At 68.1% G+C, this 12,903-nt stretch overlaps 3 protein-coding genes across 4 annotated transcripts in view; 2 read left to right on the top strand and 1 right to left on the bottom strand.

Moving 5' to 3' along the window:
* HAS3 (hyaluronan synthase 3) overlaps window positions 1–1,053 on the top strand; it is a 4,731-nt gene extending 3,678 nt beyond the window's left edge. The window contains exon 3 of the mRNA XM_026084834.1: window positions 72–1,053. Within this exon, the coding sequence (XP_025940619.1) occupies window positions 72–995 (924 nt within the window). The 3' untranslated portion in view covers window positions 996–1,053. The remainder of the gene's footprint in view (window positions 1–71) is intronic.
* Window positions 1,054–1,812: 759 nt separating this feature from the next.
* On the bottom strand, window positions 1,813–3,950 carry CHTF8 (chromosome transmission fidelity factor 8). 2 transcript variants are annotated; one of them, XM_026084873.1, is made up of 4 exons: window positions 3,593–3,950; window positions 3,390–3,507; window positions 3,052–3,292; window positions 1,813–2,949 (listed from the first exon to the last, which is right to left on the bottom strand). In XM_026084873.1, exons 1-3 carry the CDS (start codon window positions 3,613–3,615, stop codon window positions 3,089–3,091), a joined length of 345 nt encoding a protein of 114 aa, XP_025940658.1. In that variant the 5' UTR covers window positions 3,616–3,950; the 3' UTR covers window positions 1,813–2,949; window positions 3,052–3,088. The 2 variants fall into 2 exon arrangements, with proteins under 2 accessions (XP_025940658.1, XP_025940656.1); XM_026084871.1 differs by having other exon boundaries at window positions 1,818–3,292; window positions 3,593–3,947.
* Window positions 3,951–4,165: 215 nt separating this feature from the next.
* Window positions 4,166–10,800, top strand: UTP4 (UTP4, small subunit processome component). Its single transcript, XM_026084870.1, has 16 exons — window positions 4,166–4,398; window positions 4,470–4,661; window positions 4,753–4,837; window positions 4,919–5,008; window positions 5,283–5,494; window positions 5,806–5,977; window positions 6,055–6,146; window positions 6,484–6,580; window positions 6,883–6,947; window positions 7,560–7,682; window positions 7,912–8,071; window positions 8,460–8,566; window positions 8,839–8,934; window positions 9,379–9,564; window positions 9,999–10,109; window positions 10,601–10,800. The coding sequence occupies exons 1-16, from the start codon at window positions 4,240–4,242 to the stop codon at window positions 10,715–10,717; spliced, it is 2,064 nt and encodes a 687-aa protein (XP_025940655.1). The 5' UTR covers window positions 4,166–4,239; the 3' UTR covers window positions 10,718–10,800.
* Window positions 10,801–12,903: the final 2,103 nt, after the last annotated feature.

Genomic DNA, 12,903 nt, shown 5'->3' with positions numbered 1-12,903 from the left:
CGGCGGGGGCCGGGGCGGCGGTGGCGGCGGTGGCGGCAGCGGCGCCGGCTCTCACGTCCTCTCCCCCGCAGATCCTGAACAAGTACGACTCGTGGATCTCCTTCCTGAGCAGCGTGCGCTACTGGATGGCCTTCAACGTGGAGCGCGCCTGCCAGTCCTACTTCGGCTGCGTGCAGTGCATCAGCGGCCCCCTGGGCATGTACCGCAACGCCCTCCTGCAGCACTTCCTCGAGGACTGGTACCACCAGACCTTCCTGGGCAGCAAGTGCAGCTTTGGGGACGACCGGCACCTGACCAACCGCGTCCTCAGCCTGGGCTACCAGACCAAGTACACGGCCCGCTCCAAGTGCCTGACGGAGACGCCCACCCGCTACCTGCGCTGGCTCAACCAGCAGACCCGCTGGAGCAAGTCCTACTTCCGCGAGTGGCTCTACAACGCCCTGTGGTTCCACAAGCACCACCTCTGGATGACCTACGAGTCCGTGGTGACCGGCTTCTTCCCCTTCTTCCTCATCGCCACCGTGATCCAGCTCTTCTACCGCGGGCGCATCTGGAACATCCTCCTCTTCCTCCTGACAGTGCAGCTGGTGGGCATCATCAAGGCCACGTACGCCTGCTTCCTCCGGGGCAACGCCGAGATGATCTTCATGTCCCTCTACGCCCTGCTCTACATGTCCAGCCTGCTGCCCGCCAAGATGTTCGCCATCGCCACCATCAACAAGTCGGGCTGGGGCACGTCGGGGCGCCGGACCATCGTGGTCAACTTTGTGGGGCTGCTGCCGGTGTCGGTGTGGGTGGCCGTGCTGCTGGGCGGGCTGGCCTACACCGCCTACAGCCAGGACCTCTTCAGCGAGACCGAGGTGGCCTTCCTCGTCTCGGGCGCCATCCTCTACGCCTGCTACTGGGTGGCCCTGCTCATGCTCTACCTGGCCATCGTGGCCCGGCGCTGTGGCAAGCGGCAGGAGCAGTGCGGGCTGGCCTTCGCCGAGGTGTGAGCGCCAGCGTACGGTGCAGGGACGGGGCACGCGGCGCGGGGACGGGGCGGCCGGCCGAGCGCGGGCATCGCCGGCAGGGCCCCGCCGGGCGGGCGCCAAGCAGGGGCGATGGCCAAGTGCTCCCTGGCACTCATCAACCGTCTTGCTGCTTCTTTTTTTAATTTTTTTTTTTTTCTTTTTTGTTTCCTCTGTAAGAACCAGGAGCCCAGCAGCTTGCAGGGGCCGGGGCTGCCCGGGCCGGGGTGTCCCGGAGCGCCCGCCGCGGGAGCAGGGCTCGGCCAAGCCCTCGCGCGGCCGCGGTGTTGGCCCCGCGCCCGGGGAAGCCGCGTCCCTGCCGGCAGCGCGCTTGGGGCCGGGGCCTCCCCGTCCTTCGGTGCTTTCTGGGGGGCCCCCGCGGGCCTCCCACGGTGCTATGGAGAAATGGCCACGTGCGCTCCGGAGCTGGCTGCAGGCTCAGCCCGCTCCCGCCGCTGGTGTCGTCCCGTCCTGCGGAGCCGCAGCAAGCCGGTGCCGGCGCTGGCGCGACGCCTTGTCCCGAGGCGGCCGGCGGGTCTCCGCTCGCCAGCACGGCGCTCGTCCCCTCCCGATGGGGCGCTTCGCTTGCGGCCGAAGCGCCGCGTCCCTGCCCCACGGCCACGTATGTGCGGGCACGTACCCGTGGGCCGAGCATGGGCGCCGGCGGTGGGGTGCCCTCCGGGCAGGGCCCGGCTGCCCTGGGAGGGCAGCACCTCCTCCAGCTTCGCCAAAGAGCCCCGGCGCCCGCTGCCTGGCCTCGCCGGGGCCCCGCGCTGGCACGCGCGCGCCCCTGCGGGCTGCGGGGCTCCCTGCGCCCGCTGGCACGTCCCCGAGAGCCCTGGGCGCTGCGGGCGGCCCCGCGCGGGGGGAAAGCGGCAATCGGGTAGAAATCGCCATGCTCGGTACCCGCGCTGAGCCCCGCGGGCCCGGTGTGGCTGCCGCCAGGGCCAGGCCAGAGCCGGGCGAGCGCGAGGGTTACGGCAGCACCGGGCGCCGCTCCTGCCCCTCCGTGGGCGAAGGGCCGGGGGTGGCAGCGCACCGTGTCCCACGGCAAGGGCGGGCACGGGGCTGTGTCCCGTGGCGCCGCGCCAGCTGCCTCCCCCGGCCTCTCCTCTGCCCCCAGCCCGCGGCGCGAGGAGGAACCTGGCAGCCGTCTAGACAGCGGGAGGCGCTGGGTTTTGGGCCCGGGCATGCCGAGGCGGGCGGGGAGAGCCGGTTCCCAGCCTTTCCCTGCCTGCCGGGTCCCCCGGCTACGCGCCCGGGCCCCGCTGCAGCTCCCTCCTCTGGGCCCTCTTTTTCAGGGCAAGAACCTTTCTACAGTTGAGCATCTGGGTTTTTTATTTAATACGAGGTTTTTTAGGAGACTTTTGTAGCTGTTTGGTATTTACACTTATTGCCGATTATTTGTAAAACTATTTATTTTTTAATCTGCATTTTTTCATATTTTAAAAGTCTGGTTTTGTATCGCGACGGATTTGTCACAATAAAGACTTGCACAGAGAAAGGCTGCCGTGTCGTGTGTGTGTGGGGGGGGATCAGTGCCCCACTCCAGCCCCACAGCAGTGCCCCGGGCAGCTGGGCGACTCAAGGGCTGCCCCACGGAGTGGGGGCCGAGGCAGGGCTGGGGCCGTGTCCCCCAGCTGCTCGGCCTGTCACCAGCAGCTCTCCGGGTCGCTCTCAGAGGGCGACGTAAGGTGGCAGTGCAGGACCGGCCAGGCTGAGCGCACCTTGCGCACGGCACAACACAGCAGTTGGTCCCCGGCGCGGCGGTGGCAGGCCAGGCGTCACTGCAGGCCAGGCGTCCCTCTCCTCGGCGGCAGTGCAGCCTCAGCATGGGGCAGTGGAGCCGGGGCAGAGGCCGGAGGCCACCTGCCTCTGCCCCCAGCTCTGGGGCTCTCTGGCACAGGGGCGGGAGGCGTCTGTGCGGGGACCCGGCACCCTGGGAAGGGAAGCGGACATGCGCCTTCGCGCCTGGCCGCTCGGGAAGGGCAGGTCCCCGGGGCAGGGGACGGTGGCGGCGGGGAGCTTGGGGACAGCTCACCCCCTCGGCGGCCGGTGTCCGGCACGGGCCCAGGCCCTCACGCCTTTTTGGGCACGTTGGTGATGATGGGCTTGGGGCGGGTTTTGAAGAGAAGCTTGGTCTTGATGAGGGCGGTGACGGCGTAGCGGGCGGGCGCCGCCGCGGGGCCGGGCTCCTGCTTCACCAGCACGGCGAAGGGCTTCTCCAGCTGCAGCACCTTCCCGTAGAGGATGTGGTGGCCCACGATGAGCACGGGGACGCCCTGCGGAGAGAGGGGGGAGCGGCGGCGGGCGGGAGGCGGCAGGGCCCCGGCGGCGGGGCAGGGCATCCCGGTCCGGGGGCCGTGGGGGGCTCCTCACCTCGCGCGTGTAGTGCAGGTCGCCCAGGAGGCTCCCCGGCAGCCCGCCGCCGTGCCGGGGCTCCAGCTCGCCCTGCAGCTCCACCAGCAGCCATTCCGCCGGGCCGCCGGCCCCGCCGCTGCAACGGGACAGGCGCCTTTACCGGGGCAGCGGCCGCCGGGGGGGGGCCGCGGCGCTGCCCGGGCCGGGGGGGGGGGTCTCACCTGGAGATCACGATCTGCACCATGCTCGGGGCTGCAGGAACCGTCGCCGCCGCGCGTCAGCGACCGGCTCCGGCCGAACCGGGCCGCACTGAGCCGAGCCGCTCTCCCGGGAGCTCCGGAGACCCCCCGCCCCTGCCCGGGGCCTCCACACCCCGCTCCCGGGCCCGGCTCTCCCGCTCCGCCCCCCTCACCGTCGGGCGGCCCCGGCCGGAGCGGAGCGGAGCGGAACGGGGTGTGTGTGTGTGTGGGGGGGGGGGGTGGTTTCCCGGTCACCCGGCAACAAGCCGAATCTCCCGCCGCGCCGCGCTTCCGGTTCCGCTTCCGGGCGCGCGGCCGGGAGCACTTCCGGTTCCGGTCGCGCGGCGCGCACGTGGGGGAGCGGCGGGAGGCGGAGCGGGGCGGGGGCGGGTCGGAGCGGAGCGGGTCGGGCCGGGTCTTACCGTGCCGGACCGGGCTCTGCCCTAGCGAGCCGCGCCGGGCGTGACCGGGCTCTGCCTTACCGGACCGGGCTCTACCGGGCCGCACCGTCGGGGGCCGCACCGGGCCGTCGCGGCGGGCCCGACCCAGCGCCCCCCGCAGGCCCGGCCGGTACCGGGGCCGCCCCCCCGCGCTCCGTCGGGCCGGTGCCGGTGCTGGTGCGGGCCGCCATGGGGGAGTTCGAGGTGCACCGGGTGCGGTTCTTCAGCTACGTGCCGGCGGGGGTGCGCTGCCTGGCCTACCACCGCCGCACCGACCGCCTGGCCCTGGCCCGCACCGACGGCGCCGTCGAGGTCTACAACTTCGCCGCCAACTACTTCCAGGAGAAGGTAACGGGGGCAGCGGGTCCCGGTCCCGGTCCCGGCAGCGCCCAGCACCCGCTCACGCGCGGCTCTTCCAGGCCATCCCCGGGCACGAGGCGAGGACGGTGGAAGCGCTGTGCTGGGCGGCCGGTGACCGGCTCTTCGGCGCCGGCCTCGGCGGCGACGTCAGCGAGTACGACCTGGAGAGGCTGCGCGTGAAGCGCTCGGTGGACGGCTTCGGCGGCCCCATCTGGAGCATGGCGGCCAACGCCAGTGGCACGCGGCTGGCGGTGAGCGCTGCCGGGGGGCGACCCGGCCCCGTCCGGGTGGCCCGGGCAGAGGAAGACCTGCCCCGGCGCTGACCCGAGCCCTTCTCCCCAGATCGGCTGCGAGGACGGGTCGGTGAAGCTCTTCCACGTGGTGCCTGATGGAGTCCAGTTCGAGCGGAACCTGGACCGGCAGCAAGGTGAGTCCCGGGGCGGAGGGGACGGGGGGCTGCGGGTGCCGGGGCCGTGTCTGGAGCTGTTCTCTCTGCCCTTCTCTGCAGGCCGCGTCCTGTGCCTGTCCTGGCACCCGTCGGAGACTCACATCGCTGCCGGCTCTGTCGACCTCCTCCGCGTGCTTGACGTCGGTTCGGGTAAGTAGCTGCCCGCAGCCCAGGTGAGCCCCGCTGGGCAGCGCTGCTCCTCTGGGGCGGCCTCTGTTCTCCCAGGAACRCGAGGCTGGCACGTCCCGCGCCGCGGGGCCGCTGCTCCGAGCGGGGAGGCGGCATTCGCAGGTCCTGCAGCAACCGAACGAGTCCGCCTCAGCAGCCCCCGCGCGGGGGAAAAGGCCCCGAGCCGCTGAGGTTCTCAGCTCCGGGCGGTCCTGGCTGCTCCCCTCTCCATCCCCAACTCTTTTCCCTGTCTCAGGCCGCACCGTCCAGCGGATCATGGTGAATTACCACGTGCAGAAGTCCAAGAAGCGCGAATGCGTCGTGTGGAGCGTCGCCTTCCTGTCGAGCGGCACCGTCGTGAGCTCGGACTCGTTTGGGAGGTTGCAGTTCTGGGACTGGGAGAGAGGGACCCTGCTGGAGTCGCACACCGTCAGCACCTCGGCCGTCCTGTCCCTGGCCGTGTCGGAGGTACGCAGGTGCCCAGGCAGGCGCTCCAGCGCCCCGGGGTCCCCCCCGGCTCGGCTCCGCTCCACTTCGGCGCAGCAGAGGCGCTCAGCCAGGCGCGCTCGCTCCTTGCTTGAGTCCCTTTGGAGCGGTCGGCTCGGCTGGCACCTGGGTTGGCCGGAGCAGGGCTATGAAAGATGCAGCCGGTTTCGGCCTGGTTCCTGGCAACGCCAAGCTCTGCTCCCTTGCTTTCCTTCCCGTCGGCAGGCCTTGGCCTGCGTTCGCGGGGCTGGCAGCCTGTGCCCTGCGAACCARCGCTCCGTTTTCCTCACCAGAAAGAAGACAGCATCGTTGTGGGCACCTCAGCAGGGGCCACGTACCAGTTCCAGCTGCTGCCAGTGAAGATGGGCAGCCAGGACAAGCACTGGGTGCGGACGAAGCCCTTCCAGCATCACACCCACGACGTGCGAGCCGTGGCGCACAGCCCGACGGCTCTCATCTCCGGAGGTACGGGCTGCGAGGAGGGCTCGGGTGACRGCACCTCTGCCCCCGCGCTTGCTCACCTGAGCTCTGCCGGCGTCCAGGCCTGGATGCCCAGCTGGTGATCCGTCCGCTCATGGAGAAGATGCAGAAGAAGGGTTACGAGGCAGCGCTCCGGAAATTCACCTTCCCCCACGTGAGTGGTGCCCCGAGCAGCGTCTCCGGCCTGCTGCCRAGCGCCCAGGGAGGCGGCCAGCAGGGCCAGCTCTCCTGCAAGAGGAGGCTGCCTGCTTCATGGGGGTGGCCGGTCTCGGCCTGGTGGGCCTGGCAGCTCCTGCGATGGGGTGTAAGCTCCCTGCCAAGCTTGTCTTGCCATCCCCGTTGGGTCCCGATCTCTGGGCTCCCATCCCATCAGACYAGTTCCTCCCTCTCCCCCTCCCCGCAGTCCCCAGCGCCCCAGGGTGTTTTGGCTTTGGCCCAGCCTCTTCTTGCAGGCCTCGGGTTCACCATAGCCTGCCCATTTCTGACCGCAGCGACGCCTCGTCTCCTGTGCCAGGAAAGCCCGGCTCCTTCTCTTCCAGTTCTCACAGCACCTAGAGCTCTGGAAACTTGGCTCTACTGATGAAAGCGGTGAGTCGCCTGGCCCTGCTCCCAGGGTGGCACTTGGAAGCCCCTGTCTTTAACCCCGTAGCAGAACCTAAAGCGCCTGAAGGCCCTGCTGATGAGAGCAGGCACTTGCTCCTACCTGAACTGCTAGCACCGGGCTGCGTGCCGGGCGTTCAGCCTCGGGGCCAGGCGGGGAAGGGCCTGGGCTGTTCCCCGGCGCTCGTTGTCTGGCGCAGCTCCCCCCGAGACCCCCGGTTGCATCGTCTGACAGCATCCGTGCACTTTCCAACGTTGCTCATGGGCTGCRTGGTTGTTTCTCGTCCCAGGAAAGGATGGCGAGGTCCTTCCCGTGTGCCGCGCGCCCGAGCACCTCGTGCAGCTCAAGAGCAAGGTAAGGCTGAGCGACGGCTGCTGAGGCAGGGGCTGGGGGCCAGCAGGTTTGCAGCCCCGGGAAAGATGTGGGGCCTGCAGAGCCGCAGAGCGAGTCTCGGTGTTTCCTGCGCCTCTGCGACAGAGGCCTTGTGCCGAAGGCTTCCCCCGTGCTCTCGCGTGCGGTGTCCTCATGCCCCAGAGGAGGGTGTGCTCCGGGCTGCAGCGGGGCAGGGCCGTGCCACCTGGTGCCGAGAGCTGTCACCWTGTTAGTCTGTCACCTTTGGGTGCTGGGCTGGAGCTCCGAGCCCGGGGCTCTGGCTCTGCTGGGCGCAGGAGGGAGCTGCCCRGGAGGCCGTCCTTGCTGCGGGTGCTCTCTGGCGCTCCTCGCCTCCCCCCCTGTGATGGGACGAGCTGCGTGTGCCAGCAGAGACCTGCCGTGGCACCCAGCCCTGCGGGGAGGCCTCCGCGYGGTTGGGGCGCTTTTAAAGCAGGGCCTGCCTCAGCTCTCCCCGCCACCACAGTCCCGTGTCCCCCGCCAAGGGGGCCCCCGCCGGGCCTTCGTGTGACGGGACTAACTGCAGYGGGGTGTTGCGGGCCGCCCAGCCCCTGCTCAGCACCTCTGCGGTTCCAGGGACCGGAGCACATCTACTGCAGCTGCGTTTCCCCCTGCGGCAGCTGGATTGCCTACTCCACAGCCTCCCGCTTCCACCTCTACCGAGCACAATACGAGGGTGACAGCGTCAGCATCAAGAAGGTGAGGGGAGCAGCAGGCCATCCCGCTGCCAGGGGTGGGCGGCTGCAGGGTCCCGGGGAGCCGGCGCTGCCCAGGGAGCTGGGTTTTCCCATGTGGGACCCCGTGCTGACGCATTGGGAGCGAGGGTTGCTCCCGGCACTGCTCRGATGGCGCCACTGGCCTGAGCAGGCTCAAGGCTTGTCGGCAGCGGTAGGTGGCTGCTAACTCCGCTTTCTCCCTCCTCTGCCAGGTCGCCAACATACCCAAGCTGCTGCTCCCGGCGTACCAGCTCCAGTGCTCTGCTGACTCCGGTAGCCTCTTTGTCGCCTCCGATCAAGGCTCCGTCCACGTGCTCCAGCTCCTGGAACCAGGGGGCTGCAAACACTTGCACACGCTTCGGCCGCCATCAGGTTCGGGCTGCTGAGGCTGCGCTGGGCGGGGGCACAGGGAGGAGAGCAGGTCCTGGGGGTCCCGGCTCCGTGTCCCCAGCCCCCCTCGGAGCACCATGGGCGCAGAGGGGTGCGCAGGGCTGAGCCTGTCTGCTCTTCCCTGCAACGGTGGTGGCAGGTCCTTTCCCCACCGCTGGCAGCCTGTGCGCTGCATTCATGTTGCCCTCCTAGCGCCGGCACGGACGGGTGAGCAGGGCGCCCGGGGCAAGCCGTGCAGCTGCCACCTAGCCCAGCGCCCTGGCCAGATCGGCAGGAGGGACGCGGGTTTGGGATGTCCTCTGGGGGTGGATTTGCAGCCCCGAGYGGGCTCCCGAGCACCCGTTAGAGCTGGCGGGCGGCGTTCTCGCAGGGACCTTGGAGGCCGTCTACCTGCTGGCGTCGAGCGCGGATGGGAACTGGCTGGCTGCAGCCAGCGGGGACTGGGAAATCCACATCTACAGCTTGAAACGCTTCAAGGTAAGCGCCCGCGCCGGAGGGAGCTGCAGGAACGGTGCTCGCCATCCCTCCGCCTCGGGATGCACCCAGCCGCGCTAGGAGGAGACCATGGGCTCGGCATGGGCCCCCATCCCTGGGAGCAATCCCTGCATCCCTGGAGCAGGCCTGGGGATGGGTGCACAGGAAGGGAGGGAGAGATCCCAGGATGGATGGGGAAGAGGCTGTGGGCGTATGGGGGGCAGAGACAGGCCCCGTTTGCTCCCTTCAGGGTCTTGTTCTCTTGTCCCTTTCAGCATCACTGCAYGGTGCCCACGTACAGCTGCGCGGTGACTGCCCTCGCCATCCACCCCGTGACSAACAACCTTGTTATCGCCTACTCGGACCAGCAGGTAGGAGCTCTCCCTGCTCGCAGGCCCCGTGCTCGCTCCTCCTGYCCCGTTTGGCCCTGGAGACTCTTCCTTACGGCTCCGTTCCTGGCTTGGGGCTTTCCGGCTGCACTGCTCCGCAGCAGAGCTGCGACTCGGGGCCAGAGGCTGGAGCTCAGCGACAGAGCCCAGCCGGCCTTCGCTGGCCGCGTCGCGAGCGCGAAGCAGCCAGTTAGCGCCTGCTGTCGCTGGTAGCAGCCTGTCCCCACGATGCGCTCACGGCCTGGCTGGCTCGGGGGCTGCCTGCGTGTGCGTTGGTGCGGGGCGATGCCCCGGGGAGGAGCGAACCTGGCACGGGCTGGGGTGAGGGAGCTCCCTTCCCTCCCGTCACGTCCCCAGCGGTGTCAGAGCGGGGCTGCGGGGCCGGGGTYGCTGAGCTGCCCCATCTGCCCTCTCCTGCCTCTGCAGCTGTTCGAGTTCAGCATCCCCGAGAAGCAGTACACGGCCTGGAGCCGCACGGTGCAGAACRGCGGGCTGCACAAGGCCTGGCTGGAGAGGGACTCGCCCATCACCCACATCGCCTTCAACCCCAAGAACCCCTCRCACATCCTGCTTCACGACGTCTACATGTTCTGCGTCCTCGACAAGTCCCTGGTGAGCCCAGCCTGGCGCCTGCCCAGGGAGGAGAGGGGAAGGGGATGCTCCTGCAGCTCTCTCCAGCTCTGCCATCCTGATGGTGCAGAGCACGGGGCCCCTTGCGCCCAACACGTGCTGCCCACCAGGCACTGCTCTGCTGGCCAAAGCGGTGGTAGAGCTTGGCCAGCACTGGCCAGGGAAGGGAGGATGTGGGGTGCGCCAGGCTGTTGGAAGGGGGATGAAGGGGATATCGTGTGTCTGTGCCAGGAAGAGGTCTGGGCTTGTGCCCAGGCCATCTCCTCAATGAAGCTGGGACTCACTGGAGTGGCTGTTCCTGCTCCTTCCGTGAGCGGGAGGAGGGACCTGCGTGTGGCTCTGATGAGCACAGGGACGGCCGGAGGCGGTGGTGACTCCCGGGCAGCGTTGATGTGTGCTGTGCGCTGTCCCTGCAGCCCCTGCCTGACGACAGTGCCTCTCTGATGAATCAGAGCGCCCTGAAGCAGCTGCCGGAGACRGCCAGGAAGAGACAGCTCCACGCTTTCAAGATCTGCAAGAAGTTCCAGGTGGGTGTTGCTGTGCACGTGCTGCCTCTGAGGAGGGGTGGCGTTGAGGAAGTGGGTGCCCTCGGCCCGAGGGAGCAAGGAGGCTGCCGCGATGCTGTCGGGATGCCCTGCTAGCTGGAAGGAGCCATGGGTGCAGAGATGGTCCTGCTAGGCTCCCTTCGTCGCTGTTTCTGGAGCAAGATGCTTGCTGTCCTGGCGTAGTCTGGACGCAGCCTTCCTGAGCTGTTCCTCAGCGCTGCTGGCGTCATACGTGCTCTTGGCGCGGCAGAGCAGGGCTCTGAGTCTCTGCGTCCCCATCACGGTGCTGCCGCTTGCTGTGATCTCGTGGGCTCTGACCTTCCCCAGCAGCTCTCTGCAGAGCCACGTCCCTTAAGCAGCGTCYCTGGTTAAGGCTAAGCCAGAGCTGGCTGCAGGGCCAGAGGCAGAGCAGGGAGAGACATTGCTCTGTCCCCGGCAGCGCTGTCATCTCCTGTCCCCTCCCTGCCCTGCAGCCCCTGCTCTTTGCGGATCTGCTGGACGAGAACTGCCTTGTGATGGTGGAGCGGCCCATCATGGACATCAAGACGCAGCTGCCACCACCCATCCAACAGAAGAAATTTGGCACCTAAGAGCAGAACAAGCTGCTCCAGCCACAGAAACTGTGTATGTTGCTTTCCTCGGATGTTGTAGTAATAAACCCYGTTGTTCTGTAGGGCTGCGTGCTCGGGGATCATCCTTGCCCTTTGGGGCTCCCTGCAGCAGCAGGTCAGATCAGCTCTCGCCTGAGCCTGTGAATCAGGAGCCAAGGACACCTTTGCCTCATAGGACTCCTCTGGTCATGCCTGTCCTTCTGCCTGGGTTGCTCGTTGGCAGCGGCTGGGGGCTGTGAGGGCTTGGCATCGTCCCAGATCTTCTACCTTCTCTGTGGCTGCTCTTCTGGGAAACGTCAGGCCCTGGCGTTGGTTTCTCTCTCCCGGTGCTGGCCCAGCCAGCTGCAAGATGGGTTTTGTGACTGCTGGGGGACAGAGGGGACTCCTGTCCCCTCTAACAGCAGTCACGTTCACACGTCCCACCAGGYGGGATGCCCCGTGAGCAGGGCTCCGGATGGACAGATGGGAACTGCCAGTCCCTGCCCTGCCAAGCAGGTGCTCAGCACCCATGTGCCCCGTCCTGATGCCTGCTGGATGCGAGCAGCCTGTGCGCTGTGCTCCTGCTCTGTCTCAAGAGAGGGTCGGACAGAAGAAGCCCTCTGGTGTCACCGAGCCAGGCCACYGCCGTTTTTGCAGTGCTTGGGCTGATGGTGGCAGGGATGTGCTGCCACGTGCCAGCGCGTGGAGCAGCTCTCCTGCCCCTGGCCTTGGGACCGGGCTGTGAATCCACACGCTCTTGCTTTGCAAACCTCTTCTCGCTGCTGTCACTACCTCCCCTCGTAGCTCGGCCCAAGGACACCTGCTGCTTCCCAGCCCCTGCCGCAGAGGGGAGAGGAGAGGAGAGTGCCCGATCGGGATGGCTCAGCCGGGAGGAGGGCGCGGGAGGCTTTTGGCGTGGTGAGCTGGCGCCGYGGCAGCCCCAGGAGCAGAGCTGGCTCTTGGGGGCTGCGGTGGTGTCCCCCTGCTCATGGGGCTTGGTGCCTCCGGAGGACGGGAGCGCAGCAAGCGGCACCACCGCGAGTCAGCAGAGCCATTCTCCACGCCGAGCTCCTGGCGAAGGGAGACGAAGCCCGGCCTGGAAGCAGACAGGGTATTTAGCCATATGTAGTTGGGTGCTTCTCACCCCGCCCGGCAGGGCCTGGTCCCAGACAGCAGCATCCTGCCCAGTCATCCTCTCCATGACGAGGCTGATGCTTGGCCGTATCCTTTCGGGAACGGTATCAGCCCTGTGCTGCTGTGCTGTCATTTCCATTCCCTCCTTCAGCCTCTTATTCCGGCCGGATAAACTCCCCTCCAGCCGAGGGGCAGCCTGGGGCCACGTTGCTTTCTCACGAAGCCCCGCTGCAGTCCCTCGGGCCTGCCGACGCTCGTGCTGGCCGCGCTGCCCCGGGTGCGCGTGCAGCCAAGGCCAGTCCTCGGACAGCACGCAGCCTCGGGGCAGGACTGCCAACGGGTCGGGGACCRGCGCCTGGTCACTGCAGCCTTGCGAGACTACAGGATCTGAAATATCGGGGCAGTATTTTCAGTGCAGGAATTAAAACGGCTGCCGGTTCAGTCTAGCAGAAATAAGCGTGAGCAAAGCTCTTCTGGGGGGAGAGAAGTTTTATTGAACGGTGATTCAGAACGATTTTTATTCTCTTGCAGACCCCTGCCCCACGTGCATACAGACCCCCCCGTACGCCGGCGAGCGGCCTCCCTTGGSCGCGCACCGCGGTGTCCTACAGGCAATGCAAACCTCCCTGCCTGCCCTCCGTTGCGGCCCCGCGAAGCGCCTGACAAACTCCGGGTATAAATAAACGTGGCAGGATACAGATGTGGCGYGAAGGGGAGCGTCGCCTCGGCGCTGGCGACCTGCAGAGCGCTTCGGCGCCGGCGCGCTGCGCTGTGGCAGCCGCTCGACGTCCGACCGCGAAACCTTTGCCCCCTGCGCGAGTAATTCCTTAATCGCCGCTGCTGGGGCGGGATGGAGGGGCCGCGGGAGGAGGCTGTTTTCCTTCGGGAGAGCGTTTCCTTAGCGGAGTTTCCCCCCCGGCTGTTTCCTAAAGCAGAAGCGCCCGCGCAGCCGGTGCTCGCCGCGGTCCGTCCTCGCCTCTCCTCGGGGCCCTGCCCGCCCGGACGGCTCCAGGCCGCGCGTCCCTCACGGGGGCGGGAGGGCAGCGACCGGG

Source organism: Apteryx rowi, unplaced genomic scaffold (assembly GCF_003343035.1).
Source record: "Apteryx rowi isolate R43461 unplaced genomic scaffold, aptRow1 scaffold_651, whole genome shotgun sequence".
Lineage (NCBI taxonomy): Eukaryota > Metazoa > Chordata > Aves > Apterygiformes > Apterygidae > Apteryx > Apteryx rowi.
Note: the sequence above shows the minus strand (reverse complement) of the source record. Positions and strands in the feature narration are given on the sequence as shown.

Coding starts and splice junctions, on each gene's coding strand:
- CHTF8 (XM_026084873.1), bottom strand. CDS start 3,615: ATGGTGCAGATCGTGATCTCCAG. Junction 3,508..3,592: donor GTGCAGATCGTGATCTCCAG/GTGAGACCCCCC, acceptor GTCCCGTTGCAG/CGGCGGGGCCGGCGGCCCGG. Junction 3,293..3,389: donor ACCTGCACTACACGCGCGAG/GTGAGGAGCCCC, acceptor CTCTCTCCGCAG/GGCGTCCCCGTGCTCATCGT.